At 36.8% G+C, this 18,137-nt stretch overlaps 1 protein-coding gene across 1 annotated transcript in view; it reads right to left on the reverse strand.

Annotated features, from left to right (window-relative positions):
- Positions 1-1,063: 1,063 nt before the first annotated feature.
- Positions 1,064-18,137, reverse strand: part of ABCA13 (ATP binding cassette subfamily A member 13) — a 424,450-nt gene continuing 407,376 nt past the window's right edge. Inside the window, 3 exon segments of the mRNA XM_032244250.1 lie at positions 1,064-2,454; positions 3,128-3,265; positions 4,468-4,573. Coding sequence (XP_032100141.1) covers positions 2,359-2,454; positions 3,128-3,265; positions 4,468-4,573 — 340 coding nt within the window. The 3' untranslated portion in view covers positions 1,064-2,358.

An 18,137-nucleotide genomic window follows, 5' to 3' on the forward strand; every position in this document is an offset into this window, starting at 1 on the left:
AGCTATTTTTCAGTTCAATGCTTATTAAACAAAACTACCTATGACCTTAAGCTACCTAGTCTTTCCTATTCTAAAAATATACTTTCTATTTGCTTTTTACTATCTTGATTTTGCACAAAAGCTTTAATACATCATCTGTTTAAATATCTGAGTAAAGATAAACTATATAGTAAATGCTAGATTACTAGAAGTGGAATAATGACTGTTATTTCTGTTTTATAAAGTACTCTACTCAGAATGATTTCAAATGAAGGTAGTTTGTTTAAGAGTCTCAGTTGTGTGACCTTAAGCCCAAAGGTCTTAAGACAAATGTTTGACTCCAAAGGCGTAAAATACCTGCATGACTTATAAATGCAATGACATTTTCAACATTAACATAAGATTTGACCTTTTGTGTCCAGTCTTCTGGGATGTGGTGTTTCAGCATGTTGAGTTTCTCTTTCTTTCTGTTTATTGTTCAAAGGCATACCTTGAAGCATAAACTTCAATAATACAGCAGTTCAAAAACCAGAAAAGAACCCCGAAGAGCAGAATACAGCAGAGCAAAACGCAATTAAATTTTAACCTTTCAAACTTTAAAAGATCTAGAGTAGCTTCATTTCCTGCTTACCTAAATTAAATTGGATCCCTGAAGACACAAATAAAGATGCAAGAAAATATACTGGCAAAAACACAATTATATTCCAAGAATTGGCTTAAATCAAAGCACATCTCATTTATTCACTGCAGTTTAAACACGTTCATGTTTCACAAATTGTTATTTATTGGTATTTATTGATTCAACAACCATAAAAAAAATTATGTATTTCATTATGACAACTAGACTATGTTAGAATTAGAGAATAAATCATATAGCCATAAACTGTAATTTATTTAAAGATGTGTAATTCATGTGATACATGAGAATCAAAATTGCTCACAACAAAGCTATCTGTGATTGTCTTAATCCTTACCATTTAAAAATATCTCTTATGTAGAATGATATTTAGGAAAGAGAGGTTTAATGAAATCTTGCTTTAGTAAATAAATCTCATAATTCCAGTTCTATTTAGTAAATAAATCTCATAATGAAGTACATTCCTTTGATCACAAGCTAGCGGTACTCAGTGCTAGTGTTGAAAAATATCAAATTTTTTAATAAGATGACTGTGATTTTCTATTGAGGACTTAGAAAAATCTTGTAAAAGAATGTTGAGAAATATCTGAACTCAGAAATGTCTGACTGGAAACTATTTCAGTAATGGATTGATTTTATACATTTTACTAACTATAGGATGCAAAATAGCAGATTTGTATCGACTTTAAGAGCCACATCTGAGCATTTCATATCTAACAATGCTTCGAAGACAACAATTCCAAGAATGACATAATTTTTACCAAGTTTTTAATAATATATTTAAAAATAAACTACATGCTATGCCAATTTTGCTTGTATAACTAAGAAGTAACTAGACATTCCCATAAGTCATTGGTTCTTAAACTGGAATGTGCTTATTTAAGCTCCAGAATTTGAAATTTGCTAGGTCTAGAGTGGATCCTGAGAATGCCCATTTCTCGCAAGCTCCCAGGAGATGGTAATCTAGCTAATCTGGGGACTTTGAAAACCACTGGCTTAGAATTTAAAAAGCAGTAATTATTCATCCAAATTAAGAAAAAGAAAACGCATCTACATTCTATTTCTCTACTCTCAAAAATTATAATCTGTGAGATTCTGGTAAAGCTACTGTAATCGATACAGGATAACTAGTTCAATTTAATTAATTTTGCTAAAGTGTATACTAAAAGCTTTTTAAATTCTGTTTTTTTTAAAGGCTTCTTTTATATGTAGAAATTGGTGATTTTTTCATGTCATGTCATCAGTATTAGTAAAAGCCTACATTGAAATCATTAAAAACAGGTACCTAGTAAAAAGATGACAACAATAGAAAATAGTCCTTGTTACTATTTTCTATACAAATAATTTAGTAAAGTTTTTTAACCTCGGGTGCTCAGTTTTCTTAATAGTAAAATCACATGTTTACAGTGGACAATCTGTGACAGCCTTTCCAGCTCTGGAATGTCTCACTTTGGACACTGTCAAATAATTCATGCCTTTGTCACAAAGAAGCTAGTGTCCATCTGGCATGGTAAAGAGAACAAATATCTTGGAGCAACTCCCCAGAAGTCTACAGAAAGAATGGCCTTTCCATTTGCTGGTTATTAACTAACAAGGAGTTTCAAAATAGAAAATGAACAAGAGAATGTAGACTGTCTAGAGAGTGTGCTCAGCTCCTTTGCTGTACATGTGCTTGTTTTATCCTTGACTGTTAATTGCAATGAAAGACAAGGTTTTATTCCTTATGGAAACTTCTTTAGTGCTCAGATGGGCAAGTGATGTGGGTAATGACTGTCAATGGATGGATCAAGAGTAGACTGTAGAGTCGGCTGCTGCTCAGACGCAAAATTAATAAATACCTGAAAAAAGCATAAAAATTGTTGTTAACATATAAGAATAGAACCTTTTGGTCTCACTTACTAGAAAAAAGACATTCTCTCAGAACACTGGCCAACTTGTCCTAAAAGCTATAGGTCATTAATTTATGCCACTCCCTCTCAAATCACATAAACCTGTAAATCCATTGAGGACACAACTCTAAGAATGTTCACATTTCTAGACAATTATAATAATTAATCACCTAGAAGTTCTCAATACTTTAAGCCTTGTTTTAGAAAGATGTTGTGATGTATTTTTATATTTCTGGAACTCTTAGTAAATCAAACCGTTTTTGTTTCTTCAGAAGTTAGCTATCAACTGATTATAGTAGACCCCCCCCCGCCCCCCCACACAAGTCTTGTGAGGCTGGGTAATGTGGAGAAAGGAAAGTTAATGTGACATGATTTAACTTGCTGAATGTCCAATAGAATCATGAACACATTGAAGCTCTATTGAACATCTACCTTAAGTATAAGGGTATACAATAAACAAACTTTCTGACACTCTCCATCCTTATCATAATTTCATAAAATTGAACAAGTTGAATTGAATAAAGTGGTGAATTGAAGTAATTCAATTAATTTTAAAATTGGCTGGATTAGGTTTGATTAACAGAACAAAATACAACCTCCTGAATCATTCAAGATACTGTACCTGCTCCAAAGTGGTTTGATTAATGGAATAATGCTTAATATTCAATAAGGTCTTATTGTTCTCTATAACTTTGAACAAGTCAGCTAGGCATGCCCATCTTTTTGGCACATGATATTCTAATAAATTCAGGTGCTGTCCCTAAAAGCAAAAAAAAATTTAAAAAACATATCACATAATTAACATTATTAAACAAAATTGATCATACTACATTTAATTGGCAAATAAATTCAGTTGTATTTTCTCAACCTATAGACATAATTTTATGAGTCTCCAATGAATACTTGTTGATGACAATTTTTCATGGGGTATATCTGACAAATGGCATTCTCCTGAATGGCATTGTCCTTTGATATGATCCCACCTTGCCACAGCACGGGGAAGCACTCTTGAAGGAATCACAAGATGCCCACAGATATCTGAGATGTAGGAAGTTAACGTGGCCTAACAGAAATGGATGGAGGAACCCTGAGCTTTACACTGGGACTTGGGCTTATCTCTCAGCTATTCTCATCATTAGCTGAGCAACTCTTGGAAAGATATTTAAATCTCTGATCCTTGTCCTCATGTATGCCAATGGAGACAATTATATCTGTTTTACAGGGTGACTCAAAGTCATAATTGAGCATGAAAGGCAGTCTCACACGGATGCTTCTTCCATAGTAGGATTTCACTAAATGGCAGTTGTTGAAATAAATAGAACATAGCTACTTTATAGACTATAACCTGCTAGAAGTTATAATAAGCTAGCATCCCACAGTTATCCAAGAGAATTTTGGACAGTGCTTCTCATACTTTAGCGTCCATAGGAATCACTGGATCACCTTGCTAAAATGCAGATTCCCATTCAATAGGTTGGGGCCTATGATTCTGCATGTGGTAATGAAGATGCTGCTGGTTTAGGGACCATACTAGATGACAGCAAGTTTGTAGATGATTGTGATCTCAAACATAGGGCTCTTTTTGTGAAGCAACGCTGAAACCATCAAGCCTATAAACCCTACGGCAAATATATGGAAGAGATTAGCTTCTGCAATCATCTATGCTGAGCAAGGTGAGCTATGCAATGAACCTGTGCCCACAGATAAGAAGGGTGATATGTAATCACAGGCTGCTCTGGCCAGTCCAGCAAGTAGCCAAGCAGGCTTGTCACTCTTCAGAGTGGTCAAGCAATATCAGCTATCCATGCTGTTTTTGGTAGGGAGGCAGGGCCCATACTTTGCAAAAAGACTAAGGTAACAAGTAGTATCGTATAAAAGCATAGAATAAAAACAGAAATAGACAGGTATATTTATTAGTTTTGTAGCTGAAAATAAAGAAACAATACAGAATATTAGTACTACCTTGAACTGGATTCCTGGAAAATAAAGCTTCAAGTGGTCAGAAACAATGCAATGTTGATTTGCTTCCTTACAGAGCCAAACTTTGACTGTATAACCATCACCAAACCTGAGAGTTAAATAAAATGAAAACATAATTATTATATTAACCTAAGATGAGTAAATTTTAAGTTCATTTTCACATAGAGGCAGAAAAAGGAAATAACTACTCCAAACTGTTGAGAGTTTGGATTCTCAATATAAGACACAGAAATTAATTATAAGTCAATTATGCAGTTGGTTGTTATTTCATTTATTTTGACACAGATACTGATTTACCTTAAAAAAAAATTATCAGCAAGTCTCGGAATCAACACCCAGGCAATAAAAAAGGAAAGGTGAAAATGCACACAGTGAAAGCAAGGTCCTGAGTTAGAGGAAGTGGGAAGCAGGCCTGGAAACTGGCCCTGGGAAGCATTATTATTGCTGGGCTCATTGCTTAAAGGTCTGTACTGATTAAAATTTGGCTGGGAAAAGATGAAAGGGATTACATACGTAATTTAACCAGGCACTTGTCTGTTACATAAAATAATTCTCCCAGTTATACTTCAACCCAGCCTAGGTGGACAGGCCCTATGACTGCAAAGGAAGTCTCCTGCCTAAGGGGCTCTGTTCCTCACATTGCAGAGCTGTCAACAATAGTTCCACTGGTGTCCCATCAAGACACACGCTTATACTCATACTCTAAGGTAACCCCAAATAGCAATCTCCAGGAATGTAGGTGTCTCCAAAAACTATATGAATTATTCTACTGCCTTATCTCACGTGGTGTTGGACACATCATAGCATCCCAAGAAAGATCTGTTCAATAATAGATGAATACATTCCAATGACTAAAATTTCTATCTGTTTTGTTCACTAAGGCATCTTTTCTGAGTACCAAGCACAGTATAAGTACCTGGTACCTAGCACTGATAAATACTAGTTTGATGAATGAAGAATGAGCAAACTGCATGCCCAGTCTTAGCAATCATACTCATCTCATTTACAAAGTTTTGCTGGGGAAAAATGTGCTATACTTAAGTAAATTTTCCCTAAATGAGGCTGACCCCTAATACATTTATGGTCAAATTATTTTTCAAGTCTGTCTTGTAAAGACAGAATACCCAAGAAAATGTGACTTTGTTTCAGTGGCATAGATCATCCTTGTGAGCACCCATGGAGCTCCTCACCCTGGAGTTCTGTCTTCCTGCCTCCTGCCTGATTTCAGGCTGTTAGATGTCATTTCCCCTTGAGGTCCGTGTGTGGCCCCATAGCCTCCCATCATTCGAGTTGATGGTTTCTAATCTTCACATGGCTGAGAGGTTGCTGAGGACACTGATAAAATATACATAAAAGCATACAGACATGCACCTCTCTAACATTTCTATTTGGCTATCTCTAAGAATTGTTAAAGGCCACCACATTGGGTTGGTATAAGAGGTACATATTCTGTGGCTGTTCTCTTCTCAGCAGTATGTTACAAGCTGTGCTGCTGAAGGGCACAATCAGCCCATTGTGACTTCAACAAATCCCCAAAGTGAGTGTATACGTCAGTGTTTCACAAAAAGAAGGGATTGAGACCCACGTGGTTGAACGGGCTTCCCAAGGAGAACCGCCATGTCGCTGGAGCTTTGTAACTATTCCTGGGAGAGCTCTCAGCTGTGTCTGGGCATAATGTTGTGTTCCAGGGCAGAGGGGATGTGTTAGATGGAGATGTGTCCAGGTCTCATGGTTATCAAGGATTCTAATGGCATGACAAAATGCAGTGTTTGATGTGTTAGATGGAGATGTGTCCAGGTCTCATGGTTATCAAGGATTCTAATGGCATGACAAAATGCAGTGTTTGCACTACTGATGTGGAATCTAGCTCCTCCACATACTAGTTTTGTGACCCTGGAAAGTCAGGTAAATTTTCTAACCTCAGTTGCCTGATCTAGCAAGTAGATTAATTATAGTAGCTGCCTAATAAGATTGTGAGAAGATTGACTGAATTAATCCTTGCAAATTGCTTGGGACAATGTCTGGCACTGTGTAAATAAGTAGACAAATAAGTAGTGAAATTTAGGCTCTGTGCAGAATATGACCAAAACAGAATAATGCTCTTTTTGGAGTGAAGAAGCCCACTGTGTATTTGAAGAACTTAGATGAAAGCAGATAAAACAATTCAAACATGAATTGTAAGCACTACATAAAAAGATAATGATATGAGGAGACAGTGGGCAAAAAGATGACTATATGTTCTTACACATATTAGGATCCATTTTCACCATTAGTAAAAATTGCAGACCTATGGGTATATTTTGCTAACAATTTTGACAAATTCATGCTAAATAACAATAATTATCTAATAAATTATCTGTAAGCACATATGCATTTTAATACTTAAAATTCTTTCAAAATTAAGTTTCATTTGAACTAAAACATTTCCAAATTTACTGTGAAGAAGCTGAATTACACAAAAAGAAAAATTAAACAAAGGGTAAATTACACAAAAAAATTAAACAAAGGGTAAATTACACCATTTTTCAAAAATAAAAAAACTCTAGAGAAAATATTCCTGAAATAGATAGGAAACAGGTTGAAAGAGATTACACAGGATCTCTGTAGAATATTTAATAGTTAAGAAGACTTCTAAATATAAAATTATAAAAGCATGGTACCTTCAACAATTAAGACACTCTTAGATTATTAAATCCATTATAGAATAAAAGGCTTCAAAAAAGCCAAGGAGTCATTTATTTCTATGTTCACTCAGTGATCTAACATTTCTAGGTAATACATTATGTACACATTATTTGTAGATTCAATGATTAAATAGAGATGAATAAATGACATTATCTGTAGGTAAAGGTGCTTATAAGAAATTTTCTGCAATTTTTTGAGGTACAACATTTTGGAACCACAGACATTAAATGTAATATATTAATGCTAAAACAGAAGCAATAGTAATACGTGAGTGGAAGAACAAAAATACACACATATATTTTAAAAGTCAGACACTTCAAGAGCAGAACAAAAGAGGTGGCAATACACCTGCAGAGACATTTCTGAAAAATCACTTGCCAAGTTATACCAACTGCCTATGAAGCTTTGCATTTCTAGGCTTAAGACTCCCCTTATAAAAGTCCTTGTTCCAAAATTAAAAGTCATCTATTTATAACAAATACATTAACTTCAGCCTCAACTATTTAAAATCTCTATAAATAATTTTTGTTAAAAAATGGCTGTTATATTAAGAGAAAATGGCTATTATATTAAGTGCAAAATAGAAAATCATAGACTCACTATATTAATTATGTAAATATATTTGCATATATTTACAGAGAATGAAATCAATTTTGGAATGCTGTCTGGACAGTAATCATTTGACTGTTGGTTTTTTTCCTTTATGCTATTCTGAATTCTAAAATAATGAGCACATATAACTTTATCATTAGAAAAAATATACATGGTTTCTAAGAAAATATAAGGAACATATACTACAACTGTATTTTAGTTTCTGATTTTAAAAATCATTTATATAGGTACTTTTTGTCACACTGCCTCTAAAAATTAAATGCATAAAATTCTTCTTGGTATAGAAACTAATCTTAGACTTTAGAAAATAATAGGATTTACAAAATATGTAATATTTGTATGATTTGTTTTTTACAGATATATGCCCACTGGTTTCCATCATCTGCCCACAATTCGTCTAGTCACACTCACATCGACAACCCCACACATGTGCCCTTCCCTACACATATCTGAGTAGGAAATACCTTTAAAGACGACTCCTCCCTCATCCACCACAGAGTGAGAACAGATAGCAGAGGAGGACCAGGCCTCCCATGGTCTCACGTTAAGCTTTCATCCAGCACAAATGTTACAGCACTGACTGTGGGATGTGGGACCCCCACTGCCTCAGACTACATTGGTCCCTCATTCTCATCTTCCTGCCTCACCTCACCACACCCCACTCCTCATGGGTTGGTGCCTTAACAAGGTACCAAATTCCAGTGATTGGTCCTACTGAATTGTAATAGCTTGTCTTTGGATTCATGAAGAGGAGGAGCAGATGGCACTGAAGAAGGGTGGCCAAGAAAACACTGGGATGCAAACATGTATGTGAGCAGTTGATGTTTAGCTGGCATCTCTGTATTATTATTATTTTTTATTTTTGAGATGGAGTCTTGCACTGCTACCTGGGCTGGAGTGCAGTGGCACAGTCTTGGCTCACTGCAACCCCCGCCTCCCAGGTTCAAGTGATTCTCCTGCCTCATCCTTCTGAGTAGCTGAGATTACAGGTACCCGTGACTATGCCCAGCTAATTTTTTGTATTTTTAGTAGGGACAGTGTTTCACCATGTTGGCCAGACTAGTCTTGAACTCCTGACCTCGTGATTCGCCTGCCGTGGCTTCCAGCCCAAACGTGAGCCATTGCGCTCTGGCTATCTCTGTATTATTAATAGAAACTTTCTCATTGCAATCTGTCCTCATGATTACCCACTGGAAAGAAAAGGAAACCAAGAGAGAAGACTGAGGACATAAGCTCCGTCCTGCACCCTCGGTGAGTATGGCACCAAAACACATTATCCTAATTAATCCCCATAAAATGCTGATGTTGCTCTCTGTGTCTCTGATTTACAGAAGTAAGGTGGATCTTAGAGAAGCTACATAACTCGTTCAGGTCACACAACTCAAAGGGAATAGAGGGAGGTACAGTCCCAATGCTGAGCACTTAACCTCAAAACTGCAGCCTGCAGCAGGATCCCATCTCATCGTAATGCTCCTACATCCTTTAATATTAATACTTTCACATCAATAATGTCATTTTACTTTTATCATACCTGTACACTGACTAGAACAGATACCATTTCCTCTTTATTAAATGCAAAAATTTGAGGCCCAAAGAGATCAGAGGATTTTTCCTTTGTCACTCAGCGTATTAGTTAGCAGAGCTGAGAACATGGGGCTTACCTCAAAACCATGCCCCTTCATTGCAAGTACCTTTTTTATTTCAACTTCAGTTAAGTTTGATTTGGATCATTTTCTAATTCTTGCACATGCAAATCAGAATGGCTGTGAGGATTACAGACCAAAGGTATTAACATAAAGAGAGCCTTTGACAAATAACAACAACAACAAAACAGTGTTTGGCAGCTGGCACCTGCTCTCCTCTTGGGGAAGAAACCCTCTTTGAAAAGAACCTCAATACACTTTCTGAGTTTAAAGACAAGATCATATGGGTAGATGACACAACTTCACAATAAAAAAGAAGCTTGATTCATGTTAATACACATCACTCTCTGTGGCTAGATGTGTCACTTTCTTAAATGACTCTACCAGTCACAGATCCAGATTAAAGTGCTTGGGCCACTGTCACCTCTAGGAAAGGCCAACAGAACTGTCTCAGAAGTCTGGAGACCATGTCAGCTTCAACTCTTTGAAAGACTGACTCAAAATCAAACTCTTCAGCTTGTCCACGAGGCTCTCTAATGTAGCTAGTGCCTTCCTCTCTGACTTTGCATCTGAGAGCATCCTTCATGCTACCCATACCAAATCTCCTTTGCTCCCACCATTCCGTAGTCACTCAGTGCTTAGCTGTGCAAGGCCCTCTTCTGGCTGTGCAAGGCCAGAAGAAGTCCTTCCTGCGTACATCTAGGTGTATGGTGCATCCTTTAATGCCATCAGTTGTTATAGCAGAACTCCAAGAAGACAGGACACATAGACCCTTCTGTCACTGACTCTAACAGCCCTGCAGAGGCCCAGTTCATATTTAATGGAGTAATGAGTGAATTAAATTCCTCATCAGGCTTTGGTGTAATGGAAACAGTATTTCTTTCTTAACTGAACAGCAAAACGTATATCTATTGTTTCCCCTTCCTTCTTTAAAGCAATCAAAAGGGGTCATTTTAAAGCAAGGAACGATAGTCAAGTCAGCAAGACAGAAAAAATACATAGCCTCATCTCCAGCATTATATCACTGTCACCGGCTAAACAAGCATGATAGAGCATTTTGTTTCCAAGGTGGCGAGGTGACAGCTATATGACTCAGCCCCTTATGTGGCCTCTTGCATTTTTAATGGTCTCTGAACATTTCCCTTCATTTCAGAAGTATCCTAGAGTCTATATAAACAAAAGATGCCTTTTACAGCTGACAATATTGCAAGAGTGATTTGCTATATTCCTCAACCTTGACAAGTAAGCATTTCAGTCCCCCGAAGTTTTAAAGAGAAAGTTGGGAAATAAACGATTACCCATGAAGTTGAAATTCTTACACATGAATTCCACTAAGAGTAGCAGCAGACAAGTTTTTCTTGGAGCATAGAGGAGGGCCTAAAAACCTGTTATTGTTGAAATAAGTTGTATATGTGATTTTCTGTCCTCAGCTGCCAAGATGTTCTCATATCAGTCACCTTGAGAGGCCAAGAGAGCGAAAGTAGCCATTTTCCTTCTGATTTCTTTTCTTTTCTTTTTTTATTTGAGCCTCTGAACATAATAAAGAAAACAACGTGTAGAAGAAGCCATAGCAAGCTACTTTCTGGCTTGATGAGTGCTGCCCATAGAGAAGCCTGTAGTACTTCATGGGTGAGACCTGGAGGAAAACAATATTAAAACAGGGAGCCTTCAAAGCCAGCACCCCATTCAGCCACCATCTGGGCAAAGACGGAAGCTTTGTAAGTGTTACCATAAGGGAGGGGGTGTTCCGCTGTAGGCACAGGAGCAAATCCTCTCTATTCCGTTTTGCCGCAGTTTTACATTTTTATAGGGACATGGTTCCCTTGGGAGAGTGGATTAAACTTCTGAGTTCATTTTCAAAGGCTTCGCAAATAACCTCTATGGACTCGTCATATCCCATGTAATACAGCCCTTAAATAAATAATAAAATAATAAGAAAATGCATAATTGCCTTAACAGAGAAGAATTACTTAAAGGTGCAACCTCCCTCCTATTGTTAAGAAAAGGCTTTGATAAGCCAGGCCCTGTGTAAGAGACTCTGGGCCGAAATGTGGCCGGAACTTTCCAGCTGGATGCCTGGGTAAGGACAGCACCCTGGCAGCCAGGGACTTGAGAAGGGAAACAGCTGAGGACGCAGGGAGGGGCTGGGTAGACAGCCCAGGGATCCCCGATCACTTCTCTCTTCAGGCCCACATTCAAAAATGATAGAAAATTACTAAATTCATGGAATTCTTGAGACATTTGTGTATATGGGTGGTGACACATGGCTGGCTCCCCTGGCACTGGAGCACGTGCCCAGGCAGGACTGTGCAGGCTCAAAGATAGGGCAGGCTGCCCAGGCCTCCGACTCATCAGGAGTTCACAGAACCCTTGAGACAAGGGCCCTGGACCAAGGGGCATGAAATCAGGTACATTTTCCTAAATCTCCCATAGGCAGGAAAGACCATAGTGACAGCTGGGTTATGTTCCATGAGCAGATAAGAAGAAAGTACGTTTTGTGGTTGACAGGCAAAGTGTTCTGTGGATGATTATTAGGTCCAATTTGTCAAGTGTCAAAGTTAAGTCTAGAATTTCTTTGTTAGTTTTCTGCCTCAGTTATCTAATGATGTTGGTGGGGTGTCGAAGTCCCCCAATATTGTGTGGCTAGGTCTTTTCATAGTTCTAAAGTACTTGTTTTATAAATTTGAGTGCCTTTGGTCATTCCATATTGGTTTATTTATCTTTTTATTATCGAATTTAGATATATATCTACTGCAATCTATCTTCTGGATGCAAATTTATTATCAGGTAAATTTTTCCCATTGTGTTAATTGTCTTTTCACACTTTTGATAGTATCATTTAAAGCACAAACATTTTTAATATTGATGACATTTAATTAATCTATTTTTTTTCTTCTGTTGTTCATTGTGTTTTTGATATCATATCTGAGAATCTGTTGCCAAATCCAAGGTCATGAAGATTCACCCCTATGCTTTCTTCTAAGAGTTGTACAGTTTTAGCATTTAATTTCAAGTCTTTCATTCAACTTTAGTAATTTTTTTTTTGTATTAACTGTGTGAGAGATAGAGGCCCTACTTCATTCTTTTGCATGTGACTGCCTAGTTCTCCCAGTACCACCTATTGAAAAGACTATTGAAAATTCTATTTGCCCCATTGGCTCCCCAGCCAAGTAAATGTGTAAATAGTCTTTCAACATCAAATGTTCTTGGCACTCTTGCAAAAATCAGTTTACCAAAAAACCCAGGCTTTACTCCTGGATTCTTAATTCTATTTCATTGACCTACAGGCATATCCTATTGTGAGTACCACATGCAAATGAAAGAAGGTGGGGCCCTACCTCACACACAGTTAATACAAAAAAAAAAAAAATTACTAAACACGAATCAAAGACTTAAATGTAAGTGCTAAAACTATAAAACATTTAGGAAAAAAATATAGGAGAAAAAAAGATTAATTAAGTATCATCAAAATTAAACATGTTTGTGCTTTAAAGGACAATACTAAAAGTGAGAAAAGACAACTCACAAAATGGGGAGAATTCACCTGATAAGAAATTTGCATCAGAAAGAGAGATAAATAAAGATATAGATATATATTTCAATTCCATAATAAAGACAAATAAGCCCATATAAAAATGGCCAAGTACACCTAGATTTGTAAAACAAGTAATTCTAGACCTACAAAGACTTAGCCGGAAATCCTAGCTGAAGCAATCAAGCAAGATAAAAAAGTAAACGGCATTCAAATCAGAAAATAGGAAGTCAAACTATCTCTGTTTGCCAATAATATGAATGTGTACCTAGAAAACACTAAAGGCTCCTCTGAAAGACTCCTGGACTTGATAAACGAATTCAGTAAAGTCTCAGTTTACAAAATCAATGGCACAAATCAGTACCACTGCTATAGACGAACAACAACCAAGCTGAGAATCAAATCAAAAACTCAATTCTTTTACAAAGCTGCAGGAAAACAAAACACCTATGAATATACTTAGCCAAGAAGGTGAAATGTCTCTACAAAAAGAATTATAATTGCTAATGAAAGAAATCATAGATGACAAAAATAAATGGAAATACATCCCATGTTATGGATCAGAAGAATCAATATCATAAAAATGACCATATTACCAAAATCAACCTGCATATTCAATGTAATTCCTATCAAAATACCAATACCATTATTCACAGAATTTAAAAAAAAAAAACTATTCTAAAATTCATATGAAACCAAAAAAAAAGGAAAAGAAAGAAAAGCTCCAATAGTTAAATCAATCTTAATTAAAAAGAACAAAGCTGAAGGCATTACATTATCTGACTCCAAACTATGCTGTAAGTCTACAATAACCAAAACTTCATGGTACTGGTACAAAAACAGACACATAGACCAATGGAAAAGATTAGAGAACCCAGAAATAAAATTGCCAACCTACAACCATCTAATCTTTAGCAAAGTTGACAAAAATAAACAATGGGGAAAGGACCACCTGTTTAATAAATAGTGCTGGGATAAGTGGCTAGCCATATGCAAAAGAATGAAACTGCATCCCCATCTTTCACCATGTATAAAAATTAAAATGGATTAAATATTTAAATATAAGACTACAAACTAAAAAAAAAAATCACAGAAGAAAACCTAGGAAATATCATTCTGGACATCAGCCTTGAGAAATAATTTATAACTAAGTCCTCAAAAGCAATTGCAACGAGAATAAAAATTGACAAGTGAGACCTAATTAAACTAAAGTGCTTTTGCAAAGCAAAAGAAACTATCAACGGAGTAAAAAACAAAAAGACAACCCACAGAATGAGAGAAAATATTTGCAAACTATGCACCCAACAAGGGTCTAATACCAGAATCTACAAGGAACTTAACAAGCAAAAAACAATTAACCTCATTAAAGAAAGGGCAAAAGACATGAAAAGACACTTCTCAAAAGAAGATCTATAAGCAGCCAACAAACATATGAAAAAAATGCTCATCCTCAATAATCATCAGACAAATGCAAATCAAAACTATAGTGAAATACCTTTTCACATCAGTCAGGATGGCAATTATTAAAAAGAAAAAAAAATAGATGCTGGTAAGGCTGTGGAGAAATGGGAATGCCTATCCACTGTTTGTGGGAATGTAAATTAGTTCAGCCACTGTGGAAACCAGTTTGGTGACTCTACCATAAAGAAATTTCATTATTGGTTATATCAAAGGAATACAAATCACTCTACCATAAAGACACGTTCATGTATATATTCATTGCAGCACATATTCATGGTAGCAAAGACATGGAATCAACCTAAGTGACCATCAACTAAAGAAAATGTGTTTGATATATACCATGGAATACTGTGCGGTCATCAAAAAGAACAAGATTATGCCTTTGCAGCAACGTGGATGGGGCTGGGGGCCATTAACCTAACTGAACTAATGCAGAAACAGAAAAACAAATACCACATGTTCACACATATGTGGGAGCTAAACAAGGAGTATACACGGACACAAAGAAAGAAACAACAGACACTGGAGCCTACTTGAGGATGGAGGATGGGAGGAGAATGAAGATTGAGAAACTACCTACAGGATGCTATGTGTATTACCTGGGTGATAAAATAATCTATCTGTACACCAAACCCCATGACATGCAATTTACCTATATAATAAATCTGCACATGTACCGCTAAAACTAAAAGTTTTTAAAAAGAAGTAATAAAAGACATTTTATCCCTGAAATATTAACAGGATATTATATAAAAGATTTAGAGTAGTAATCTAGAAACAAAAAAGCTCTTCAAAATTAAAATAAATAAAAATTTTAAATCTAGGAAACTGTCCTAAAAGAAAAAGTAGAGCAAAAAGGCCAAGAAATAGATAACAATAATTTAAAAAACTGGTTCCAAATTTCTTGGAGATTGTAGTAGATTGTAAATACAGCTCCAATTCTTCTCCTTCCTACTTCTGTGTCCTTTGCCATGTAGCTATATATGTGGTGTTCTTCCTCTAGGAGTGGGAGTACCATTCTATGCTTTTATTTTGGGCTAGCCATGTGACTTGATTGGCTAAAAGGACATTAGTAGCTGTGATGTGACCAGAGGCTTGATTCATCCTTGTGCAGTTTGGCCTGTCCCTTCTGGTGCCTCAAGCTTCCAGACACCAATCCCAGGATGACAAGGGACAGGTGCAGAAGTCCACACCAGGCCAGCTCATCTCCATAAAACCTGCACGTCCTTCAGGGCAAATGATTTTTTTAAGCCACTGAGTTTTTATAATCTTTGCAGTATTTTTTGTACCAAAATGTAAATGATGTTTAGGAATTTTTTTGTTCTTTTATGAAAATAGAATAAAAAACATAAAATTTGTAAGATAACTATGAAACAAAGAAATGTGGATTGGTACATTTAAAAATAAACACACACACACACACACACACACACACACACACACACATTTTAGGCTGATAGTTTGAACTCAGAGTAAATAAATCTTCTCCCAAATCCCAATCCAGACACATTTTAAACCTGAAGTGTAGAAATCCATTTCCTTGTGAGGCTATGTTTTCTTATCCTTAGGCTGTATTTACAATAGGAAATCATAATCCCATAGTGTACAGTTGGATTCTGGAATGGCATATTTTTGCTGTCTGCAGTGTACATTAATTCTTGGCAAGCCAGTGTGCATAATCACTAAGTCTGGCTATCCAGCAGAGAAGGTGACAGCACAATATTGCCAAGGCCATGGCAGCATTTAGGCCTGAATCACACACCTGATAGTTTCTGTTAGTGGAGATGCTGAAGATAGACAGAGTCCAGTTTTGAAAAGCAGCAAACTAATCATGAATAATGCAGACTGTTTTGAGAGAAAGCAGGCTTCACCCTGTCTAAAGATAAATGGGATTGGAGTAAAAGTCTCCATCAAAGGGGTCAGTTGCTGTTCTTAGTAGCAGTTGTTTATTAAGCTAGGCAGAAGCTGAATGCTTGAGTGGCCTCATCCGATTCATCTTTCAGAGTCTAGTCACAGCATTCTGAAAGGAATTCCCATTAAGCAAAAAGCTACCATATACTAGGAATTTTACATTCATTATTAATACATTCAACTAATTTGTTCACAAATATGTTGAGAACATTGATGGGCCTGGCACTATTTCAAATGGTGGGGATACAGAAGTAAACAGAAGCAAAGGTTTTACCCTCAGAAAGTTTATATTCTACTGGGCAGACGTAAACAATAACCATGCAAATAAATTAATGCTATATTCAATATGTCACAGGGAATATTAGTCTGTTCAGACTCATTTACAGTGACAGAAGACCCAAAGTAGCAGGGATGTTAGTGTTTAAAGTCTGATGTCAGGCAGACAGAGCAGAAAATGCATTTCTTTAGCTTGTTCTGTATTATTGCTCTGCTTCAGAGGTCTCCGTTGCTAAGATTTCCTCGTGGCTCAAGATGGCTGCTTCATCTGTAGCCATCACATCTGCATAAACCAAGAGGAAGGAAGGGGAGAAACATGCATGTCTCTCTTTGCAAATTCATATCCCTGAAATTGTGGATATCTCTTCTCACTAAAACTCTTTGGTCACATGTAGCTGTAGGGAAAGTGGGAACACAGTCTGATTCCTATGTAGGCATGTTATTGGCTAACATCTAGGTGTTCTTCTGCTTCTATGAATGGACAGAATCGATACTGGAGACCTCTCTGAAGAAGGGACGGTTGAGCAGAGAACTGAAGGAACTAGTCATGTGTTTCTCTTGGGAAAGACTTTACAGTGGGGGAAAGAGAAAGCATAACACGTTGAGGTGGTGTTATGTCTTGAAGGTGTCCCTCAGAAGTTCACATATTGGAATCTCAATTTCTCAATGTGGTAGTGTTGGGAGATAGGACTAAGTGGGAGGTGTTTGTGTCAAGGAGACTCTTCCCTCATTAATGGATTAATGCTGTTCATTCGAGACTGGGTTAGTTCTCAGGGAACTAGGTTAGTTCTCATTAAAGTTGCTTGTTACACAGCAAGCTTGACCCTTGTGCCTGTCTCTTTTAGCTTGCACTCGTACTTCTGTGCTTCTGCCATGCTATCAAGCAGCACTAGGCCCTCACCAGAAGTGGACCAGAGGCAGCCACCAAATCTAGGACTTTCCAGCCTCCAGAATTCTGAACTAAATGAAACTCTTTCCTATGTAAATTACCTAGTCTTGGCCGAGCGCGGTAGCTCACAACTATAATCCAAGCACTTTGGGAGGCCAAGGCAGGTGGATCACCTGAGGTGGAAGTTCGAGATCAGCCTGACCAACATGGAGAAGCCCAGCCAGGTGTGGTAATGTGTGCCTGTAATCCCAACTACTCAGGAGGCTGAGGCAGGAGAATCACTTGAACCTGGGAGGCAGAGGTTGTGGTGAGCTGAGATTGAGCCATTACAACAAGAGCAAAACTCTGTCTCAAGAAAAAAAAAAAATTACCCAGTCTCTGGTATTCTGTTATAGTAACAGCAAATAGATTAACATAGGTGGAAAAATGATTGGTATATTCCTTCATTTCTTTTCAAAATACTATAAAATATGTATTATTTTCTCCATTAAAGAAAAAAAGTACCTCCAGAAATGTTAACTTTTTCCAAGTTATGTAGGTAGTAAATGAGTAAATGAGTAAAAGTCTTACTCTAGATCTCTTTTATTTCATCAAACCAGGCTTTCAAAGAGGAGTCTGTGCATTTTTTTAAAAGAAGATAGTA

Source organism: Sapajus apella, unplaced genomic scaffold (assembly GCF_009761245.1).
Source record: "Sapajus apella isolate SASKATOON/1434 unplaced genomic scaffold, GSC_monkey_1.0 scaffold54, whole genome shotgun sequence".
NCBI lineage: Eukaryota > Metazoa > Chordata > Mammalia > Primates > Cebidae > Sapajus > Sapajus apella.